General features: G+C 41.3%; 1 protein-coding gene across 3 annotated transcripts in view; it reads right to left on the minus strand.

The window, feature by feature from the left end:
• The window catches only part of ankrd44 (ankyrin repeat domain 44), a 59,147-nt gene that overhangs the window by 3,093 nt on the left and 34,231 nt on the right, over nucleotides 1-21,823 (minus strand). For all 3 annotated transcript variants that reach the window (XM_061879599.1, XM_061879598.1, XM_061879601.1), the window contains 16 exons: nucleotides 20,594-20,657; nucleotides 20,294-20,362; nucleotides 20,061-20,201; nucleotides 19,765-19,830; nucleotides 18,770-18,881; nucleotides 18,501-18,572; nucleotides 14,849-15,050; nucleotides 14,700-14,787; nucleotides 14,513-14,630; nucleotides 8,421-8,643; nucleotides 8,264-8,351; nucleotides 6,810-6,893; nucleotides 6,539-6,684; nucleotides 6,388-6,470; nucleotides 4,529-4,611; nucleotides 4,362-4,453 (listed from right to left, as the gene is read on the minus strand). In XM_061879599.1, the coding sequence (XP_061735583.1) occupies nucleotides 4,362-4,453; nucleotides 4,529-4,611; nucleotides 6,388-6,470; nucleotides 6,539-6,684; nucleotides 6,810-6,893; nucleotides 8,264-8,351; nucleotides 8,421-8,643; nucleotides 14,513-14,630; nucleotides 14,700-14,787; nucleotides 14,849-15,050; nucleotides 18,501-18,572; nucleotides 18,770-18,881; nucleotides 19,765-19,830; nucleotides 20,061-20,201; nucleotides 20,294-20,362; nucleotides 20,594-20,657 (1,731 nt within the window). The remainder of the gene's footprint in view (nucleotides 1-4,361; nucleotides 4,454-4,528; nucleotides 4,612-6,387; nucleotides 6,471-6,538; nucleotides 6,685-6,809; nucleotides 6,894-8,263; nucleotides 8,352-8,420; nucleotides 8,644-14,512; nucleotides 14,631-14,699; nucleotides 14,788-14,848; nucleotides 15,051-18,500; nucleotides 18,573-18,769; nucleotides 18,882-19,764; nucleotides 19,831-20,060; nucleotides 20,202-20,293; nucleotides 20,363-20,593; nucleotides 20,658-21,823) is intronic.

The raw sequence follows: 21,823 nt of genomic DNA on the forward strand, positions 1-21,823 counted from the left end.
AAAAAAAAAAAAAAAAAACATTTTCTAAATTATTTTGTGATAATAAAAACAACTTTATCATTCATATATAAATATTCTCAATACAGGCCAAAAGGTTGGACACACCTTCTCATTCAATGTTTTCTTTACTTTCATGATTATTTACTTTGTAGATTGTCACTGAAGGCACCAAAATTATGAATGAACACATGTGGAGTTATGTACTTATTAACAAAAAAAAGTGAAACAACTGAAAACAGGTTTATATTGTAGTTCAGGAGTTGGCAACCCAAAACTTTGAAAGAGCCATATTCAACCAAAAATATAGGAGCTTCAAAAAATGAAAAGCTGTATGTAAGTCTTACAATAAACGCAACACATGACGTTAGTGTCTATATTAGCCTACTATCAAAATGACAGTGTGGCAGGCTGAAGCAAATCAATGTTGACATTTTATATTTATTCTACACATTTTTACAACATTAGAAACAATTAGTAAATCAGAGGATACTCAGAAGGTGACATAATTCCAAGAAACGACTGGCTTTTAATGGCCAAAGGTATAGATCAGGGGTGTCAAACTCAAATATAGTGTGGGCCAAAATTTTAAACTGAAGTAAGCCGCGGGCCAAGGTTGAACAAATTAACCTTTTAATAGGGACCCAAACAAGTTTTGCATTAAATATTGAACAAGCAAGGCTTATATAACTTTAGTGACATGCAAAATCCAGTTTCAAATAATAATAAAAATAATTAAAAGAATATCAATGGCATATCAAATAAAATTTAAATAAAAATGTAATGTATTTTTTTGTATTTTCAATCTTCTGAGGTAAATATCCATTTTTTTCCACAGGCTAATAATACATTTGAAAATAAAATAACAATAATGAATGAACCAAACATTCAAGCCTTGAAGTAGCAAGAGAAAATGCATGTATAAAACGTTAATTATTGGTCAGTTTGCTGGAAGTTTCCCGGAAGAGTTAGTGCTGCATAGGTTTGTGGGTATTTGTTCTGTTGTGTTACGGTGCGGATGTTCACCCGAAATGTGTTGGTCATTCTTGTTTGGTGTGGGTTCACAGTGTGGTTCATATTTGTAACAGTACTAAAGTTGTTTATACGGCCACCCTCAGTGTGACCTGTATGGCTTTTGACCAAGTATGCCTTCCATTCACTTGTGCGCGCGTGTGTGTGTGTGTGTGTGTTGTGTGTGTAAGCCACAAATATTATGTGAAACGCTGTTAGTATGGAGGAAAAGCGGACGTGACGACAGGTTGTAGAGAATGCTAAAGGCAGTGCCTTAAATGCACGCCCCCAATATAGTTGTCCAGGTGGAAATCGGTAGAAATTTGGGAGAATGGTTGCCCTGGGAGATTTTCGGGAGGGGCGCTGAACTTCGGGAGTCTACCGGGAAAATTAGGAGGGTTGGCAAGTATGAGTATTAGCGGTGAATGCGGTGTTACAGCGGCACCGACGCTGTATAACACCGGCGGACCAGCTCTAATGCTAAATTGATATTGCCTCAAGGGCCAAATTAAATCACACGGCGGGCCAGATTTTGACACCCATGGTATAGATGTTTTTGTCCAAGTTAAAGAAAACGGCAGGCTTCTAATAGGTTTATTACAATCTTTGGCAAGCTACGTAATGTTTGCTGTGGTCTTGAGCAACATGGCACATAAAATGCAGCCAATATTACATACAGACAATGAATCGTGAGACATGCAAAACTAAGTTATATAAAAGTAAAGGATATTAAATGAGCTCAAATATACCTAAAAAACCAAGCATAATGATGCGATATTTACATAAAGCTAGCCTAAATAGCATGTTAGCATCGATTAGCTAACAGTCATGCAGTGACCAAATAACACAACTTTTGGTGGACAAAATAAGAAAGGAGGAGAGGAAGATTTTACATGTAAACAAACTGTTGCGTCACAGTCCACACTATGGTGAGTTCAAGAACCGCCGAAATTAGTAGGACAAAACGATGTTCACCAAATACTCTCATCAGTGAAGCATACATACCAACATATTAAAAAGTGGGCTTCCTTACAATTAGGAATGATTGTGTCATGTTTTATCTCAAACAAAAAACATGCTAAAACAAAAACATTATTTTTCCCCCGTCTTTTTCAATTTTCAATCGTTTTTTATAAATGCTCCATGGAGCAACTGGGGCAGCACTTAAGAGCCGTGGGTTGCTGACCCCCGTTCTAGTTTCTTTAAAATAGCCACCCTTTGCTCTGATTACTGCTTTGCACACTCTTGGCATTCTCTCTGTGAGTTTCAAGCACACCTGTGAAGTGAAAACCATTTCGGGTGACTACCTCTTAAAGCTCATTGAGAGAATGCCAAGAGTGTGCGAAAAAGTAATCTGAGCAAAGGGTGGCTATTTTGAAGGAACTAGAATATAAAATATGTTTTCAGTTATTTCACCTTTTTTTGTGAAGTACATAACTCCACGTGTTCATTCATAGTTTTGATGCCTTCAGTGACAATCTACAATGTAAATAGTCATGTAAAAAAGGAACACACATGGAATGAGGTGTGTCCGAAATTTTGGCCTGTACTGTATTTTATGTGTGTGTGTGTGTATATATATATATATATATATATATATATATATATTTATATATATATATATATATATACAAACCCCGTTTCCATATGAGTTGTGAAATTGTGTTAGATGTAAATATAAACGGAATACAATGATATACAAATCATTTTCAACCCTTATTAAGTTGAATATGTTACAGACAACGTATTTGATGTTCACACTGATATTCACTTTTTTTTTTCGCGAATAATCATTAAATTTAGAATTTGATGCCAGCAACACGTGACAAAGAAGTTGGAGAAAGGTGGCAATAAATACTGATAAAGTTGGGGAATGCTCATCAAACACTTATTTGGAACATCCCACAGGTGTCCAGGTTAACTGGGAACAGGTGGGTGCCATGATTGGGAATAAAAGCAGCTTCCATGAAATGCTAAGTAATTCACAAACAAGGATGGGGCGAGGGTCACCACTTTGTAAGCAAATTTTCGAACAGTTTTAGAACAACATTTCTCAACGAGCTATTGCAAGGAATTTAGGGATTTTTACTATCTACTTTCCGTAAAATCATCAAAAGGTTCAGAAAATCTGGAGAAATCACTGCATGTAAGCAATGATATTACGGACCGTTGATCCCTAAGGCGATACTGCATCAAAAACCGACAGTGTGTAAAGGATATACCACATGGGCTCAGGAAGACTTCATAAAACCACTGTCAGTAACTACAGTTGGTCGCTACATCTGTAAGTGCAAGTTAAAACTCTACTCTGCAAAGCAAAGCCCATTTATCAACAACACCCAGAAACGCCGCCGGGTTCGCTAGGCCCAAGCTCATCTAAAATGGACAGATGCAAAGTGTTCTGTGGTCTGACGAGTCCACATTTCAAATTATATTTGGAAACTGTGGACGTGGTGTCCTCCGGAACAAAGAGGAAAATAACCATCGGATTGTTATAGGCGCGAAGTTCAAAAGCCAGCATCTGTGATGGTATGGGGGTGCATTAGTGCCCATGGCATGGCTAACTTACACATCTGTGAAGGCACCATTAATGCTGAATGGTCCATACAGGTTTTTTTTCAACATATGTTGTCATCCAAGCAACGTTATCATGGACACCCCTGCTTATTTTAGCAAAACAATGCCAATCCATGTGTTACAACAGCGTGGCTTTGTAGTAAAATAGTGCTGGTACTTTCCTGGCCCGCCTGCAGTCCAGACATGTCTCCCATCGAAAATGTGTGGCGCATTATGAAGCATAAAATACGACAACAAGACGCCGGACTGTTGAACAACTTAAGCTGTACATCAAGCAAGAATAGTAAAGAATTCCTCTTTCAAAGCTTCAACAATTAGTTTCCTCAGTTCCCAAACGTTTATATAGTGTTGTTAAAAGAAAATGTGATGTAACACAATGGTGAACATGCCCTTTCCCAACTACTTTGGCACATGTTGCAGCCATGGAATTCTAAGTTAATTATTATTTGCAAAAAAAAATAAAGTTTATGAGTTTGAACATCAAATATCTTGTCTTTGTAGTGCATTTAATTGAATATGGGTTGATAAGGATTAGCAAATCATTGTATTCTGTTTATATTTTACATCCAACACAATTTCCCAACTCATATGGAAACGGGGTTTGTATAATAATGAATAGTACTTAAAAAATATGTATATATACAAATGTGTCAGACCACAGAGATATAATAATTATGACTCTTTGATGCTAGGCTAACAAAAATAGCAAAGGGTGAAGCAGACAAAGTGCCACACATCAGCACGTAGAGAGACAGGTAGAGACGAGTCCACCTTACCGTTCTCGTCCACAGTCTGGATGTTGGCTCCACGGGACAGCAGCTCCTGGACCGCCTGTTTGAGTCCGCTACGAGCCGCCAGGTGGAGGGGGCTGTCAGGGAGAGGTCAAAGGTCACTACTACAGCACGTCACCTCGGCAGATGTTTTGTGGCAGCACACAACTCACGTTTGCAGCGCGGCGTTTGTGGCGTTGATTTGCATCGAGTCGGACAATTTGTCCAAGATCAGCAGGACGCAATCTTCTTTGCCCTGGAAGGACGTCAGAGTCAAGACCTTCCGTTACCGTATTTCCTCTAATAGACATTCCAACTCTTCTAACAATAGTAGACAGCTTTATTATATTTCACTGTTTTGTAGCTTTGTTATAGATGAAAAAATACATATAAAAATAACATAATATTTTAATAATATAGATTTAGTTTGTTGCGCACTGCATGTGGAAACATTTTTCGTATGAAATATTATTAAAGCTCATTAATAAAGACCTTCTTATCCATTAATGCCTATCAAATAAAAACATTTAACACTTTTATATATATATATATATATATATATATATTTCTAGCGCTACGTTAATTTGAAAAATATATATATATATTTTTTTTTAAAGTCATTGTCATCCATAAATGCCTGGTCTTAAATAAAAACCTTTTTTCATACTTTATACTATATTTGATTGTTTTAGCTTTAATTAAAACATAAGTAATTCGAATAAATAACTATCAAAATAAAGTCAAAAAATGCCATAACTGTAAAGAAACATTCTTTTTTCCCCGCCAATAGGTGTAACAGGTGTTCTTTTAATTTGTTTAACGCATTGTGTGTGGCAAAATTATTAACATTAAATATTAATAAAATTAAGTATTTAGCTCTTCCATAAACACCTTACCTCTAATAAACACATATTTAGCCTCAGAAAAATACTAGGTGTTATTGTTGTATTTTGGGCATTATTTGTGTATTTAAAATGATTTGAATAATGATATTATAATAAAGACGTTCTCAACCATAAATACTTAACCTAAAATAAAAACCCTTTTTAACTTTATTTTGTAATTCATGTGGACGCTAAAATAAAAACAAAGTCCTTCTTATCCATAAATGCCTGGTCACAAATAAACAAATTTTTTCATACTTTACAATGTATTTTATTGTTTTAGCATTAATTAAAATAAAAATAAGAAATTCAAATAAATATCAAAATACAGTTGAAAATGCCATACCATTTCCCTATACAGTAGGAGTAACAGGTGTTATTATTTTACAGTGTGTGGCAAAAAAATTACATTTAATATTATACAAATAAAGTAGTTTCCCTCCCATAAACACCTTTTTAGACACAGAAGTGTTATTTCAATACTATATTTTGACAATATTTGTGTGTTGTAAATTATTTCAATAATAATGAAAAATAATAAAGGCCCTCTAGTCCATAAATGCCTCGCCTTAAACACCTTTCTTTTTCACAGAAAAAAATAACCTCTGGTATTATATTTTAGGCAAATAAGTTTAAAAATAATATTAAGGGCCTTCTCCATAAATGATTTACCTCTAATAATTGGCTCGTTATTTGACACAGAAAAAAAATAACAGGTGTTATTATAGTTGATATTTTAAGCATTGTGTGTTTTAAAAAATATTTAATAATATGAAATAATAAAGGCCTTTTTATCCATAAACACCCTACCTCAAATAAACACCTCAGGAAAATTGCCTTTTCTCTATGTTGTTGTTGAGAGTATTTAAGTGTAAGTAAGTTATTTATATGGGGATTTATTTTTTCCAAATAATGCTACAATTTTTTCCATGAACACCTTACCTCCAACAAACCTTCTTTTTCCCTTCTGGTAAAAAAATGTTATCCAAAATTTACCGTGTATATTTAAATGCCTCTAATAAACATACTGCTTAATTATGTTATTCTGAGGGAATATGCTAATTAAAAATAAATTCCTATACTGGGTCCAATGTGGTTAAAACTTGTATTGGACTCTGAGTGAGTAGAGCCCCCTAGTGGACACTTACATTCTTACAAGCGAGATGCAAGGCGGTGTTGCCGTCTTTGTCCGCCTGATGAAGGCTGCTGGTGGCGCCTTTGAGCAGGACCTCTGCACGTGAAACACATTGTAAATTTTATAAAACAATTCCGTGGACACGTGACAGGAAGTCTGCTCACCGAGGACCCCGACGCGACCTTTCTCGGCCGCCATCATCACCGCGCTGCGACCCAATTGGTCCACGGCGTCCACGGGTGCATCATGGGAAAGGAGCAGCTGGACGCTATCCACGTGACCCGAGAAGGCCGCCGCGTGGAGTGGGGTGCTGGGAGAGGAGGAGGATGAAACGCCAGGATGACATGTATATATATACACACACACACACACACACACACACACACACACACACACACACACACACACACACACACACACACACACACTTTTTACCGGTTTTTAGCGTCCTTGCAGCCGACGATGTCCGAGCCCATGGCGTCCAGCAGCAGTGACGCACACGCCTCGTGGTCGTTCACACTATTAGCGACACATGCCAGAAATTAACATACAATCATTTGACAAAAATGCATTAATAAAATGGACATCTAGGTAGAAAATATCAAATTGTCATTCTTTAAAACATTACGAGAGTTTAAAATATTTTATATTTACTACATATACACATGTATTTTTATTCTAATTTATTTGTAAATATTTTAATTGTAATTAATTTATTTACATGTAAATACTGTGTCATGAATAAATTAAATGCAGTTAAATACACACTAGATGCGTATTTATGCCTTTAATAATTAAAAAGGTCCTGAATTGAAGTGAATAACCCATAAAAATATGAAGAATATTGCTCATGAAATAAATAATAAATAGGTTTAACTATATTTTATAATTTGAATATATTAATTTAAAATGTATTACATGAATAATGGTTCTATATATTTTTTTAAATATTAGTTTTTGTCCTCCAACTTAATTTTGTTTTTTATTAAGTTACTGCAGTTTAATTAAAAAACAATATTTATTATACATTTTTAGTTTGTTACAGCATTATTTAAGCACTGTCCGAGTGCCCAGAAAGGCATTTACAGTGGGGCAAAAAAAAAGTATTTAGTCAGCCACCGATTGTGCAAGTTCTCCCACTTAAAATGATGACAGAGGTCTGTAATTTTCATCATAGGTACACTTCAACTGTGAGAGACAGAATATGAAAAAAAAATCCAGGAATTCACATTGTAAGAATTTTAAAGAATTTATTTGTAAATTATGGTGAAAAATAAGTATTTGGTCAACTATTCAAAGCTCTCACTGATGGAAGGAGGTTTTGGCTCAAAATCTCACGATACATGGCCCCATTCATTCTTTCCTTAACACGGATCAATCGTCCTGTCCCCTTAGCAGAAAAACAGCCCCAAAGCATGATGTTTCCACCCCCATGCTTCACAGTAGGTATGGTGTTCTTGGGATGCAACTCAGTATTCTTCTTCCTCCAAACACGACGAGTTGAGTTTATACCAAAATGGATACATGGATGATACAGCAGAGGATTGGGAGAATGTCATGTGGTCAGATGAAACTAAAATAGAACTTTTTGGTATAAACTCGACATAAACTCGACATAAATTCGTACAATGTGAATTCCTGGATTTTTTTTCACATTCTGTCTCTCACAGTTGAAGTGTACCTATGATGAAAATTACGGATCTCTGTCATCCTTTTAAGTGGGAGTACTTGCACAATCGGTGGCTGACTAAATACTTTTTTGCCCCACTGTATATTCACACAAGTCATTAATTCCTTTCAGGTTATTGTGCTACAAGTCAACAGCACCTTTGCTGGTTGCAGCCATGTACTGCACTCCATTTTGCCTCATTGCCTACAAGAGAACTTACACGGCACAGTGCAGCGGCGTGAACGGGTTGCCGTCAATGCAGCGACAACCTTTCTGCTCCAGGAGTACCTCCACACAGCCCTCGTGACCTTAACACACACACACACACACGTGTAAACATGATACATCACAGGCTCCGCCCACTCTCCCACACCTACCATGGTAGCAGGCCCAGTGCAGCGGCGTGTATCCGTGGTGGTCTTTGAGGGGGGGCAGCGAGTCGGGCTCGGGGCAGGCGATGCTCAGCAGCTCGCTCAGCCAGGAGGCGTGTCCGCGCGCCGCAGCCAGGTGGATGGCGGTGCGACCTCGCGCGTCGCCCAGCAACACAGAGGCCTCCTGCTCCAGAAGACACTGGACGCACTCCTCCTGGCCGCACAGCAGCTAGAAAGAGAAACAAGAATGACTTGCAGTGACTTATCCGGCCACTCGGGGGCCCTGCTCTGATTTCGTGTCCCCTTTACTGACCACAAGAAAAAAGGAAACGCACACAAAACTCTTGGACATTTTTGTCGGCGTTTGTTTGCGTAAGGTCCTTGTGCATAATAAACTTGTCTAAAATTTGTACTAACAAAATTATTAAAATTCTTTAGAACCTTAAAAACATTGTAAACACAACAGAACCTCTAAAGTCCAAAACTCCTGAAGTAACAAGTTGCCCATTTTTAGAGGAGCAGAACATTATGCAAAGAAAAGTAACTGTGTGGATAAAATCAGCATTTTGTGAAACGAAAAAAAGCATCTAAATATTTCCACGGTTAACTGTGTCTTTTTATGCTTTATCGTCAGATTTTTTAAATTTATTTTTATTTAAAATATGAAAATTGTAAATATTAAAATAAAAATATTAAATATATATTTTAGCTAACTTATCTAAATTAATGTAATGTTTTTTCAATTTTTACAGCTTTAAATACGTCTTTTTTTGATGTTTTTTAGGAACGAAAACAATGATGTGAGCTTTCATCATTCATCAAAAAATGTAAAACAGCATTTTGTTTGAGCGCGTTAATGCCAACTTATTTTTACACTTGCACAACCGTTTGAAAGGTTGTATTGTATTTTGTGCTTTTTAGTAGTAGTAGTATTACTTGTTAATAGCAGTGTCACTTGTTATTATTAGTAGTAGTAATATTACTTATTAGCATTAGTAGTAGTAGTAGTAGTAGTAGTATGACTTGTTACTATTAGTAACAGTATTACTTGTTATTATTAGTAATAATAATATTACTTAGTAAGAGTATTACTTATTAATATTAGTTGAAATATTATTGATTATTAATAATAGTACTACTTATTATCATTAGTGGTGGTACTTTTCCTTATTATTATTATTAGTAATAGTATTACTTAGTTGTGTTAGTACATTACGTATTAGTATTGCTACTTGGTAGTAGTAGTAGTAGTATCACTTATTGTTAATAATAGTAGTATTACTTATCAATAGTAGTTGTAGTGATATTTAATATTAGTTGCAGTAGTATTATTTGCTATTATTTTGTATTGCTTTATTAGTAGTAGTAGTAGTAACAGTGCTTGTCATTATTAGTATTAGTAGTAGTACTTGTCATTACTAGTATTTGTCATAGTACTTGTCATTATTAGTATTAGTAGTATTACTTATTATTAATAGTATTAGTAGTGTAAATACTTATTAGTAGTAGTAGTGGTATAATTATTATTAGTAGTAGTGTTATTACTATAAAAATTTAAGATTAAAGTTAAAGTACCAATGATTGTCACACACGCACGAGGTGTGGCGAAATTATTCTCTGCATTGGACCCATCACCCTTGATCACCCCCTGGGAGGTAAGGGGAGCAGTGAGCAGCAGTGGTGGCCGCGCCCAGGAATCAGTTTTGGTGATTTAACCCCCAATTCCAACCCTTAATGCTGAGTGCCAAGCAGGGAGGTAATGGGTCACATTTTTATAGTCTTTGATATGACTTTGCCGGGGTTTGAACTCACAACTTACCGATCTCAGGGCGGACACTCTAACCACTAGGCCACTGAGTAGGTACTTACTTGGTAAAATTATCAGTATTACTTGTTATGTTTATTGTTAGTTATTACTTATTAGTAGTAGAAATAGTAGTCTTACTTATTATTACTATTGGTTGTAGTAGTAGTGGTATTACTTATTATAATTATTAGTAGTTGTATTATTTGTTATTTTTATTATTAGTAATATTACTTATTATTATTATTATTGTTATTATTATTAGTAGTAGTAGTAGTAGTAGTAGTAGTATTTAATATTAGTAGTGGTAGTCATCGTAGAATTACTTAATAGTAATATTACTTAGTAGCAGTTGTATTAGAATTATTTTTGTAGTAATATTACTTAGTAGCAGTAGTAATTGTATTAGAATGTTTTAGTAGTATTACTTTGTACTACTAGTAGTAGTACTATTACTTAGTATGAGTATCATTATTAGTACTAGTAGTATTATTATTTGTACTATTGGTATTACTTAGTTATAATAGTATTACTTATAAGTATTAGTATTAGTAGTAGTACTTATTATTAGTAGTAGTATTAGTAGTAGCAGTAGTATTACTTATTAATATTAATAGTAGTAGCAGTAGTATTATTAGTAGTAGTAGTAGTAGAAATATTTATTATTATTGATATTAATAATAATACTGGTAGTAGTAGTAGTAGTAGTATTACTTAGTAGTAGTAATAGTAGCAGCAGTAGAATTAGTTAGCTCGAAGACCTTTATGAAGAAGAAACATCATGGACCCAGATTTCCCTCGCCCGGACGCGGGTCACCGGGGCCCCCCTCTGGAGCCAGGCCCGGAGGTGGGGCACGATGGCGAGCGCCTGGTGGCCGGGCCTGTTCCAATGGGGCCCGGCCGGGCACAGCCCGAAGAGGCAACGTGGGTCACCCCTCCAATGGGCTCACTACCCATAGCAGGGGCCATAGAGGTCGGGTGCAATGTGAGCTGGGCGACAGCCGAAGGCAGGGCACTTGGCGGTCCGATCCTCGGCTACAGAAGCTAGCTCTTGGGACGTGGAACGTCACGTCACTGGGGGGGAAAGAGCCTGAGCTAGTGCGCGAAGTCGAGAAATTCCGGCTGGATATAGTCGGACTCACTTCGACGCACAGCAAGGGCTCTGGAACCACTTCTCTCGAGAGGGATTGGACCCTCTTCCACTCTGGCGTTGCCGGCAGTGAGAGGCGACGGGCTGGGGTGGCAATTCTTGTTTCCCCCCGGCTCAAAGCCTGTACGTTGGAGTTCATCCCGGTGGACGAAAGGGTAGCCTCCCTCCGCCTTCGGGTGGGGGGACGGGTCCTGACTGTTGTTTGTGCTTACGCACCAAACAGCAGTTCAGAGTACCTACCCTTTTTGGGAACGCTCGAGGGAGTACTGGAAAGTGCTCCCCCGGGTGATTCCCTTGTCCTACTGGGAGACTTCAACGCTCACGTTGGCAACGACAGTGAAACCTGGAGAGGCGTGATTGGGAAGAATGGCCGCCCGGATCTGAACCCAAGTGGTGTTTTGTTATTGGACTTTTGTGCTCGCCACAGTTTGTCCATAACAAACACCATGTTCAAACATAAGGGTGTCCATATGTGCACTTGGCACCAGGACACCCTAGGCCGTAGTTCCATGATCGACTTTGTAGTTGTGTCATCGGATTTGCGGCCTCATGTTATGGACACTCGGGTGAAGAGAGGGGCGGAGCTTTCTACCGATCACCACCTGGTGGTGAGTTGGCTGCGATGGTGGGGGAGGGTGCCGGACAGACCTGGGAGGCCCAAACGCATTGTGAGGGTCTGCTGGGAACGTCTGGCAGAGTCTCCTGTCAGACAAAGTTTCAATTCCCACCTCCGGAAGAACTTTGAACATGTCACGAGGGAGGTGCTGGACATTGAGTCCGAGTGGACCATGTTCCGCACCTCTATTGTCGAGGCGGCAGATCGGAGCTGTGGTCGCAAGGTTGTTGGTGCCTGTCGTGGCGGTAATCCTAAAACCCCTTGGTGGACACCAGCGGTGAGGGATGCCGTCAAGCTGAAGAAGGAGTCCTATCGGGTCCTTTTGGCTCATAGGACTCCGGAGGCAGTGGACAGGTACCGACAGGCCAAGCGGTGTGCAGCTTCAGCGGTCGCGGAGGCAAAAACTCGGACATGGGAAGAGTTCGGGGAAGCTATGGAAAACGACTTCCGGACGGCTTCGAAGCGATTCTGGACCACCGTCCGCCGCCTCAGGAAGGGGAAGCAGTGCACTATCAACACCGTGTATGGTGCGGATGGTGTTCTGCTGACCTCGACTGCGGATGTTGTGGATCGGTGGAAGGAATACTTCGAAGACCTCCTCAATCCCACCAACACGTCTTCCTATGAGGAAGCAGTGCCTGGGGAATCTGTGGTGGACTCTCCTATTTCTGGGGCTGAGGTCGCTGAGGTAGTTAAAAAGCTCCTCGGTAGCAAGGCCCCAGGGGTGGACGAGATCCGCCCGGAGTTCCTTAAGGCTCTGGATGCTGTGGGGCTGTCTTGGTTGACAAGACTTTGCAGCATCGCGTGGACATCGGGGGCGGTACCTCTGGATTGGCAGACCGGGGTGGTGGTTCCTCTCTTTAAGAAGGGGGACCGGAGGGTGTGTTCCAACTATCGTGGGATCACACTCCTCAGCCTTCCCGGTAAGGTTTATTCAGGTGTACTGGAGAGGAGGCTACGTCGGATAGTCGAACCTCGGATTCAGGAGGAACAGTGTGGTTTTCGTCCTGGTCGTGGAACTGTGGACCAGCTCTATACTCTCGGCAGGGTTCTTGAGGGTGCATGGGAGTTTGCCCAACCAGTCTACATGTGCTTTGTGGACTTGGAGAAGGCATTCGACCGTGTCCCTCGGGAAGTCCTGTGGGGAGTGCTCAGAGAGTATGGGGTATCGGACTGTCTTATTGTGGCGGTCTGTTCCCTGTACGATCAGTGCCAGAGCTTGGTGAGCATTGCCGGCAGTAAGTCGAACACATTTCCAGTGAGGGTTGGACTCCGCCAAGGCTGTCCTTTGTCACCGATTCTGTTCATAACTTTTATGGACAGAATTTCTAGGCGCAGTCAAGGCGTTGAGGGGTTCCGGTTTGGTAACCGCAGGATTAGGTCTCTGCTTTTTGCAGATGATGTGGTCCTGATGGCTTCATCTGACCGGGATCTTCAGCTCTCGCTGGATCGGTTCGCAGCCGAGTGTGAAGCGACCGGAATGAGAATCAGCACCTCCAAGTCCGAGTCCATGGTTCTCGCCCGGAAAAGGGTGGAGTGCCATCTCCGGGTTGGGGAGGAGACCCTGCCCCAAGTGGAGGAGTTCAAGTACCTAGGAGTCTTGTTCACGAGTGAGGGAAGAGTGGATCGTGAGATCAACAGGCGGATCGGTGCGGCGTCTTCAGTAATGCGGACGTTGCACCGGTCCGTTGTGGTGAAGAAGGAGCTGAGCCGGAAGGCAAAGCTCTCAATTTACCGGTCGATCTACGTTCCCATCCTCACCTATGGTCATGAGCTTTGGGTCATGACCGAAAGGATAAGATCACGGGTACAAGCGGCCGAAATGAGTTTCCTCCGCCGTGTGGCGGGGCTCTCCCTTAGAGATAGGGTGAGAAGCTCTGCCATCCGGGAGGAACTCAAAGTAAAGCCGCTGCTCCTTCACATCGAGAGGAGCCAGATGAGGTGGTTCGGGCATCTGGTCAGGATGCCACCCGAACGCCTCCCTAGGGAGGTGTTTAGGGCACGTCCAACTGGTAGGAGGCCACGGGGAAGACCCAGGACACGTTGGGAAGACTATGTCTCCCGGCTGGCCTGGGAACGCCTCGGGATCCCCCGGGAAGAGCTAGACGAAGTGGCTGGGGAGAGGGAAGTCTGGGTTTCCCTGCTTAGGCTGTTGCCCCCGCGACCCGACCTCGGATAAGCGGAAGATGATGGATGGATGGATGGATAGAATTAGTTATTAGTAGTAGTAGTATTACTTATTGGTAGTATTACTTATTAGTAGTGGTAATAATAGTGGTAGTATTACTTATTATTAGTATTAGTAATTAGTATAATTATCAGTATAATTAGTTATTATTATTGTTAGTAGTAGTACTACTAGTATTACTTATTATTCTAATATCATTATTATTAGTAGTAGTAGTAGTAGTAGTAGTACTTATTAATAGTATTATTAAGTAGTAGTAGTTCTTATTGTTAGTACTTAGTAGTACTTGTAAATATTATTCCTAATTATTAGTAGTCGTCAGAGATGTATGGAGGCTCACCCCGAGATGCAGCGCCGTCATGCCGTGCGTGTCGGCCATGTTGACATCTACTTCCCGCTCCAGCAGCAGCGACACCACGTCCACGTGCCCGCCCGCCACGGCCAGCATCAGAGGGGTCCTGAGGGAGGGCCAACCAATGAGGGGGAACTGATGAGAAGGTCATGTGACGATTGAGGAATCAACTCACTGTCCCTGAGAGTCGGCAGCGTCCGTCATGTCCGCGCTGTCCGAATCGTCCAGCAGGAGGCGCACACAGGAAGTGTGTCCGTTCATCACTGAAGGACGCAGCACGTTAGCGGACGGTCAGCCAAACGGCGTCAGCGACAATCAGTCTACCTGCTAGGTGTACCGGCGTGCCACCGTGCCGCGTGTTGCAGGTGCGCGGCGACGCCCCCTGGCTGAGGAGGATGTGAACACAGTCCGTGTGACCCCGCTGAGCTGCCATGGCCAGAGGGGTCCGGCCGGCCTCGTCCACGCGGTCTACCTCCCTCTCGCCTTGAAGCAGCACCTCCAGGGCCTGGGCGTGGCCATGGTATGCCTGCACGTGCCAGATCAGACAATCACCTTTACGTATCTACCTGCTATCTTCTACCATGTGACAGCAAGTCTGCTATCTTCCACCATGTGACAGCAAGTCTGCTATCTTACACCATGTGACAGCAAGTCTGCTATCTTCCACCATTTGACAGCAAGTCTGCTATCTTCCACCATGTGACAGCAAGTCTGCTATCTTCCACCATGTGACAGCAAGTCTGCTATCTTCCACCATGTGACAGCAAGTCTGCTATCTTCCACCATGTGACAGCAAGTCTGCTATCTTCCACCATGTGACAGCAAGTCTGCTATCTTCCACCATGTGACAGCAAGTCTGCTATCTTCCACCATGTGACAGCAAGTCTGCTATCTTCCACCATGTGACAGCAAGTCTGCTATCTTCCACCATGTGACAGCAAGTCTGCTATCTTCCACCATGTGACAGCAAGTCTGCTATCTTCCACCATTTGACAGCAAGTCTGCTATCTTCCACCATGTGACAGCAAGTCTGCTATCTTCCACCATGTGACAGCAAGTCTGCTATCTTCCACCATGTGACAGCAAGTCTGCTATCTTCCACCATGTGACAGCAAGTCTGCTATCTTCCATCACGTGACAGCAAGTCTGCTATCTTACACCATGTGACAGCAAGTCTGCTATCTTACACCATGTGACAGCAAGTCTGCTATCTTCCACCATTTGACAGCAAGTCTGCTATCTTCCACCATGTGACAGCAAGTCTGCTATCTTCCACCATGTGACAGCAAGTCTGCTATCTTCCATCACGTGACAGCAAGTCTGCTATCGTCTACCATGTGACAGGAAGTCTGCTATCGTCTACCATGTGACAGGAAGTCTGCTATCGTCTACCATGTGACAGGAAGTCTGTTATTGTCTACCATGTGACAGGAAGTCTGTTATTGTCTACCATGTGACAGGAAGTCTGCTATCGTCTACCATGTGACAGGAAGTCTGCTATCATCTACCATGTGACAGGAAGTAAACAAGAAGTCTGTCATTATCCACCATGTGACAGGAAGTTTGCCATAATCTGCCATGTGACAAGAAGTCTGCTATCACTTACCATGTGACAGGAAGTCTGCTATCATCTACCATGTGACAGGAAGTCTGCTATCATCTACCAAGTGACAGGAAGTAAACAGGAAGTCTGCTATCAGCTACCATATGACAGGAAGTAAACAGAAAGTCTGCTATCATCTACCATGTGACAGGAAGTCTGCTATCATTTACCATGTGACAGGAAGTAAACAGGAAGTCTATCATCTACCATGTGACAGGAAGTAAACAGGAAGCCTGCTATCATCTTAGTAAATTTCCTGTTTAGTTCCTGTCATTATCTACAAACATGTGGCAGGATGTCTGTCATTATTTACCATACAATAGTGGGTAAGCATGAAATAATCAAGAAATCCGTCATTATCATGTGACAGGAAGTAAACGGGAAGTCCGTGCTATCATCTCACACACTACAAGAAGTAAACCGGAAGTAAATATCAGCCAAACAGGAAGTCTGTAATGCAACAGGAAGTCTGTTATTATCATATGGCGGCAAGTAAACAGGAAATAAACCAGAGGTAAACAGGAAGCTAACCATTATCTTCCATGTGACTGCGTAAACAGGAAATAAACCAGAGGAAAACGGAAAGTCTACCATCATCTACCACAGGGGTAGGGAACCTATGGCAATCGAGCCAGATGTGGCTCTTTTGATGACTGCACCTGGCACTCAGATAAATCTTAGCTGAAGTTGCTTAACACGATAAGTAATGAATAATTCCGCTGGTAATCACAGTGGTAAAAATAACGTTCGAAATCTAACACATTCTCATGCATTTTAATCCATCCATCCGTTCCTACCGCACCTGTTCGTTCAAGAAGTCACATTGATGATAAGAAGTATTTTATTTATTATTGGTTGTTTTCAGAAAAACAATGTTATTAAAAAGAATAAGAGACTTATTGTACTCTAAAAATTTGAGATGTCCGATAATGGCTTTTTTGCAGATATCCGATATTCCAATATTGTCTAACTCTTAATTACCGATACCGATACCAACCGAAACCGATATAAACAGTCGTGGAATTTCGACATTATTATGCCTAATTTTGTTGTGATGCCCCGCTGGATGCATTAAGGTTTTCCAAAATAAATCAACTCAAGTAATGGAAAAAATGGCAACATGGCACTGCCATATTTATTATTGAAGACACAAAGTGCATTATTTTTTTTAACATGCCTCAAAACAGCAGCTTGGAATTTGGGACATGCTCTCCCTGAGAAAGCATGAGGAGGTGGAGGTGGGCAAGGTTGGGGAGGCGGGGTTGAGGTGGGGGGGCCAAGGCGGTAGAAGGGCTGTATATTGTAGCATCCCGGAAGAGTTAGTGCTGCAAGGGTTTCTGGGTATTTGTTCTGTTGTGTTTATGTTATGTTACGGTGTGGATGTTCTCCCGAAATGTGTTTGTCATTCTTGTTTGGTGTGGATTCACAATGTGGCGCATATTTGTAAAAGTGTTAAAGTTGTTTATACGGCCACCCTCAGTGTTTACTTATGGCTGTTGACCAAGTATGCTTGCATTCACTTGTGTGTGTGAAAAGCTGTAGATATTATGTGACTGGGCCGGCACGCAAAGGAAGTGCCTTTAAGGTTTATTGGCGCTCTGTACTTCTCCCTACATCCATGTACACAGCGGTGTTTTAAACAGTTGTAAATGTATACTTTTTGAAACAGATACCGATCATTTTGAAACAGATACTGATCATTTCCAATATTACATTTTAAAGCATTTATCGGCAGATAATATCGGCAGGCTGATATTATTGGTCATCCCTACTAAAAATGTTGGTCTTACTTAAAAATGCACGCATTTAGTTGTATTCAGTGTTAAAAAATATTATAAGGCTCTCACGGAAATACATTTTAAAATATTTGGCTTGCATGGCTCTGTCAGCCAAAAATGTTCCCGACCCCTGATCTACCATGTGGCAGAAAGTCAACAGGAAATAATCAAGAAGTACTGTAATTGGGAAGTCGATCATCATCTACCATGTGATAGAAAATCAACAAGAAATCTGCTATTATCTACTAGAAGTAAACCGGAAGAAAATATCAACAGGAAGTCTGCCATTATAATGTGGCAGCAAGTAAGCAGGAAGTAAACAACATTCAAACAGGAAGTCTGTCATAATCGTACCATGGAATAGGAAGTAAATTGACCATACAACAGCAGGTGAGAAAACTTCCGGTTTAGTTCCTGTCATCGTCCACCATGTGACAGGAAGAAAACATGAAGTATGACATCCAACATACAACAGCGAAGTAAACAGGAAGTTAACACTCATCGAGCACACAACAAGAAGTAAACAGGAAGTAAATAAGAACTGAACAGGTGTCTACCATGTGACAGGAAGTAATCAAGTTGCTGTGATACTCACAGCCAGGTGCAGGGGGCTCCCAGCGTTAGGGCATTCGGGGTCGTCATGGTAACCGTCATCTCTGTCCAGCAGCTGCAAGACACAAGGGTGTCACATGATCAGTGCTCCGCCCACCTGGGCCGCACTTTAATCACTTTCAGTTGGAAGCTTTTTGGCCGGAAATGAAATGCTTCGCGTGCGCGTGCGTGTGCGTGTGTGTGTGTGTGTGTGTGTGTGTGTGTGTGTGTGCGTGTGCGTGTGCGTGTGTGTGTGTGTGTGTGCGGACGTACCAGCTCTAGACAGTGTTTGTGTCCGTAGGCTGCAGCGTAGTGCACGGGACTGTAACCTTGTTTGTCTTTGAGAGAGGCCGTCGCTCCGCTCTCAAGCAGGAACTCCAAACATCTGGGAAACAAGAGGGCAGCGCACAGGGGTGGGTTTAGTGCTGCCTCGCCATCGACTGCACGTCTCTGGTAAGCGTGACAGGTTCAAGACTCTCTTGGGGAAAAAATGCATTCTACTATTTTGCCACCACAATGAAGAATGCACTACCAATAGACCTTAAAATTCGAACTTCCTTACTAAATTTTAAAAATGCCATAAAATCATGGCTCAGCTCAACCTCTACCTGATCTCAACCTAAATTGATCCCCAGCAACTTTCCAAAGCACCAAACAGGTTTATATGTGGTTATAGTGTACATAGATGTATATATGGTTATAGTGTATATACAGTGGGGCAAAAAAGTATTTAGTCAGCCAACGATTGTGCAAGTTCTCCCACTTAAAATGATGACGGAGGTCTGTAATTTTCATCATAGGTACACTTCAACTGTGAGAGACAGAATGAGAAAAAAAAAATCCAGGAATTCACATTGTAGGAATTTTTAAGAATTTATTTGTAAATTATGGTGGAAAATAAGTATTTGGTCAACCATTCAAAGCTCTCACTGATGGAAGGAGGTTTTGGCTCAAAATCTCACGATACATGGCCCCGTTCATTCTTTCCTTAACACGGATCAATCGTCATGTCCCCTTAGCAGAATAACAGCCCCAAAGCATGATGTTTCCACCCCCATGCTTCACAGTAGGTGTGGTGTTCTTGGGATGCAACTCAGTATTCTTTTTCCTCCAAACACGACGCGTTGAGTTTATACCAAAAAGTTCTATTTTAGTTTCATCTCACCACATGACATTCTCCCAATCCTCTCCGTTATCATCCATGTATCCATTTTGGTATAAACTCAAGCCGCCATGTTTGTTTACGACACAAAAAGATTTGGACTCACAGTGCCGCCTCTTTTTCCCGCTCTGCCTGCACGCCTTCACTCTCAGGCTCCAGGGCAACACGACGCCTGAAATACATTTTCATCATTACACCTGTGGCTGTAGGCAACCTCCTGATGGCTTCGCAATGCTTTATTCTCTTGTTTGTTAGCAATGAGCTCAGCGACGCTTCTTAATGTTACTGTCCACTTTCTCATGTACTCCAAAATCATGATTTCCTGTGCGCCTCATGATTCGACAACAGTTAGCATATATTTACGGTATTTTGGAACTAGCATGTACTGCCCCGGCCTTTCACCTTCGGTCCAGGTCGGACGCTGCGGCGTAGTGCAAAGCAGAGCGCCCCCACTTGTCAGTGGCATTAATGGCGGTCCCGCACGCCACCAGGGTCTCCAGACACTGGTAGTGCCGGCTGGCGGCGGCATAGTGGAGCGAAGTCCTGAGGAAGAGAGTAAGGAACCCAAAAACCAAAAAATGTTTTTTTTTACTCCTAATGTTGCGCAATGCGCTGACAACCGCGGCGTAGCTTACCTGCCACAGTTGTCCCGCCTGTTGTGGTCGCCGCCGCTCGTCAGCAGCAACTTGACGCACTCCACGTTGCTGCGCACAAACGCCAGCGTCACATGACAAATTAAGCATGCAGCATGTTTATCACATAGGAAGGGGCGGGGCTAAGATAGGCTGCGGCTTGCATTTCAAGTTTTCGTTCCACAAAAACTCTGTTCAAGATCATGACAATTGTGCAAATTTAACCACTTCCAATATTAAGAAAGAGCTGCTAGAAAGCGTGCTGTTTGTTTTTTTTGTCACTTTATCCAACATGGCGCTCACCCTCCGGCAGCGGCGGCGTGCAGGCAGGTCCTCCCCTGACTGTCGGGGGTGTCGATCTGGAAGCCTGCACACAGGACCGAATCGTTACACATTATGCTAAACCTCCGGCCTGAAGAGGGCAGTGCAGGAAGACAGAGGGCAGGATGGGCGGACGAATGACGAGAGAGAGAGAGACAGGGAGTGGGGGCAGGTGGGTGGGGGTGAAGAGAGAGAGAGACAGGGGTTAGTGCGGGGAGGGCAGGAAATGGGTTAGTGGACACATAAATAGGTATAAGAGACAAGTAAACACAAACACTTAACGAACGTGTTAGCATCACAGTTTGCAAACAAGAACAAAACGTGCAACGCATTGAGGATGGATGTATTATTATTTTTATAAGCGTGAACACTTAATGCTGACAAAACATCTGACTTTTTCTGCAATGCTAGTGATGAAACTAAAACGATGTATTGGTATGATGATGATAGCGCTTATATCAGGGGTGTCCAAACTTTTTAATGTAGCTGAGATAGGCGCCAGCCCCCCCCGCGACCCCAAAAGGGAATAAGCGGTAGAAAATGGATGGATAGATATATATATATACATACACATATATATATACATACATACACATATATATATATACACATATAGAATGTATATTATATATAATATACATATATTATGTATACATATATAATATATACAAAAATACACACATATATAATATACACACATATATAATATACACACATATATAACATACATACATATATATATATATATACATATATATATATATACATACATATATATATACACACACACACATATATATACACATACACACATACACATATAAATGATAAATGGGTTGTACTTGTTTAGCGCTTTTCTACCTTCAAGGTACTCAAAGCGCTTTGACACTACTTCCACATTTACCCATTCACACACACATTCACACACTGATGGAGGGAGTTGCCATGCAAGGCGCCAACCAGCACCCATCAGGAGCAAGGGTGAAGTGTCTTGGTCAGGACACAACGGACGTGACGAAGTTAGTACTAGGTGGGAATTGAACCAGGGACACTCGGGTTGCGCACGGCTACTCCCCCACGCCGTCCCATATATATATATATATATATATATATATATATATGGGATATATATATATATATATATATATATATATATATATATATATATATATATATATATATATATATATATATATATATATATATATATAT

The sequence above is a fragment of the Nerophis ophidion genome, linkage group LG19 (assembly GCF_033978795.1).
Source record: "Nerophis ophidion isolate RoL-2023_Sa linkage group LG19, RoL_Noph_v1.0, whole genome shotgun sequence".
Taxonomy (NCBI): Eukaryota; Metazoa; Chordata; class Actinopteri; order Syngnathiformes; family Syngnathidae; genus Nerophis; species Nerophis ophidion.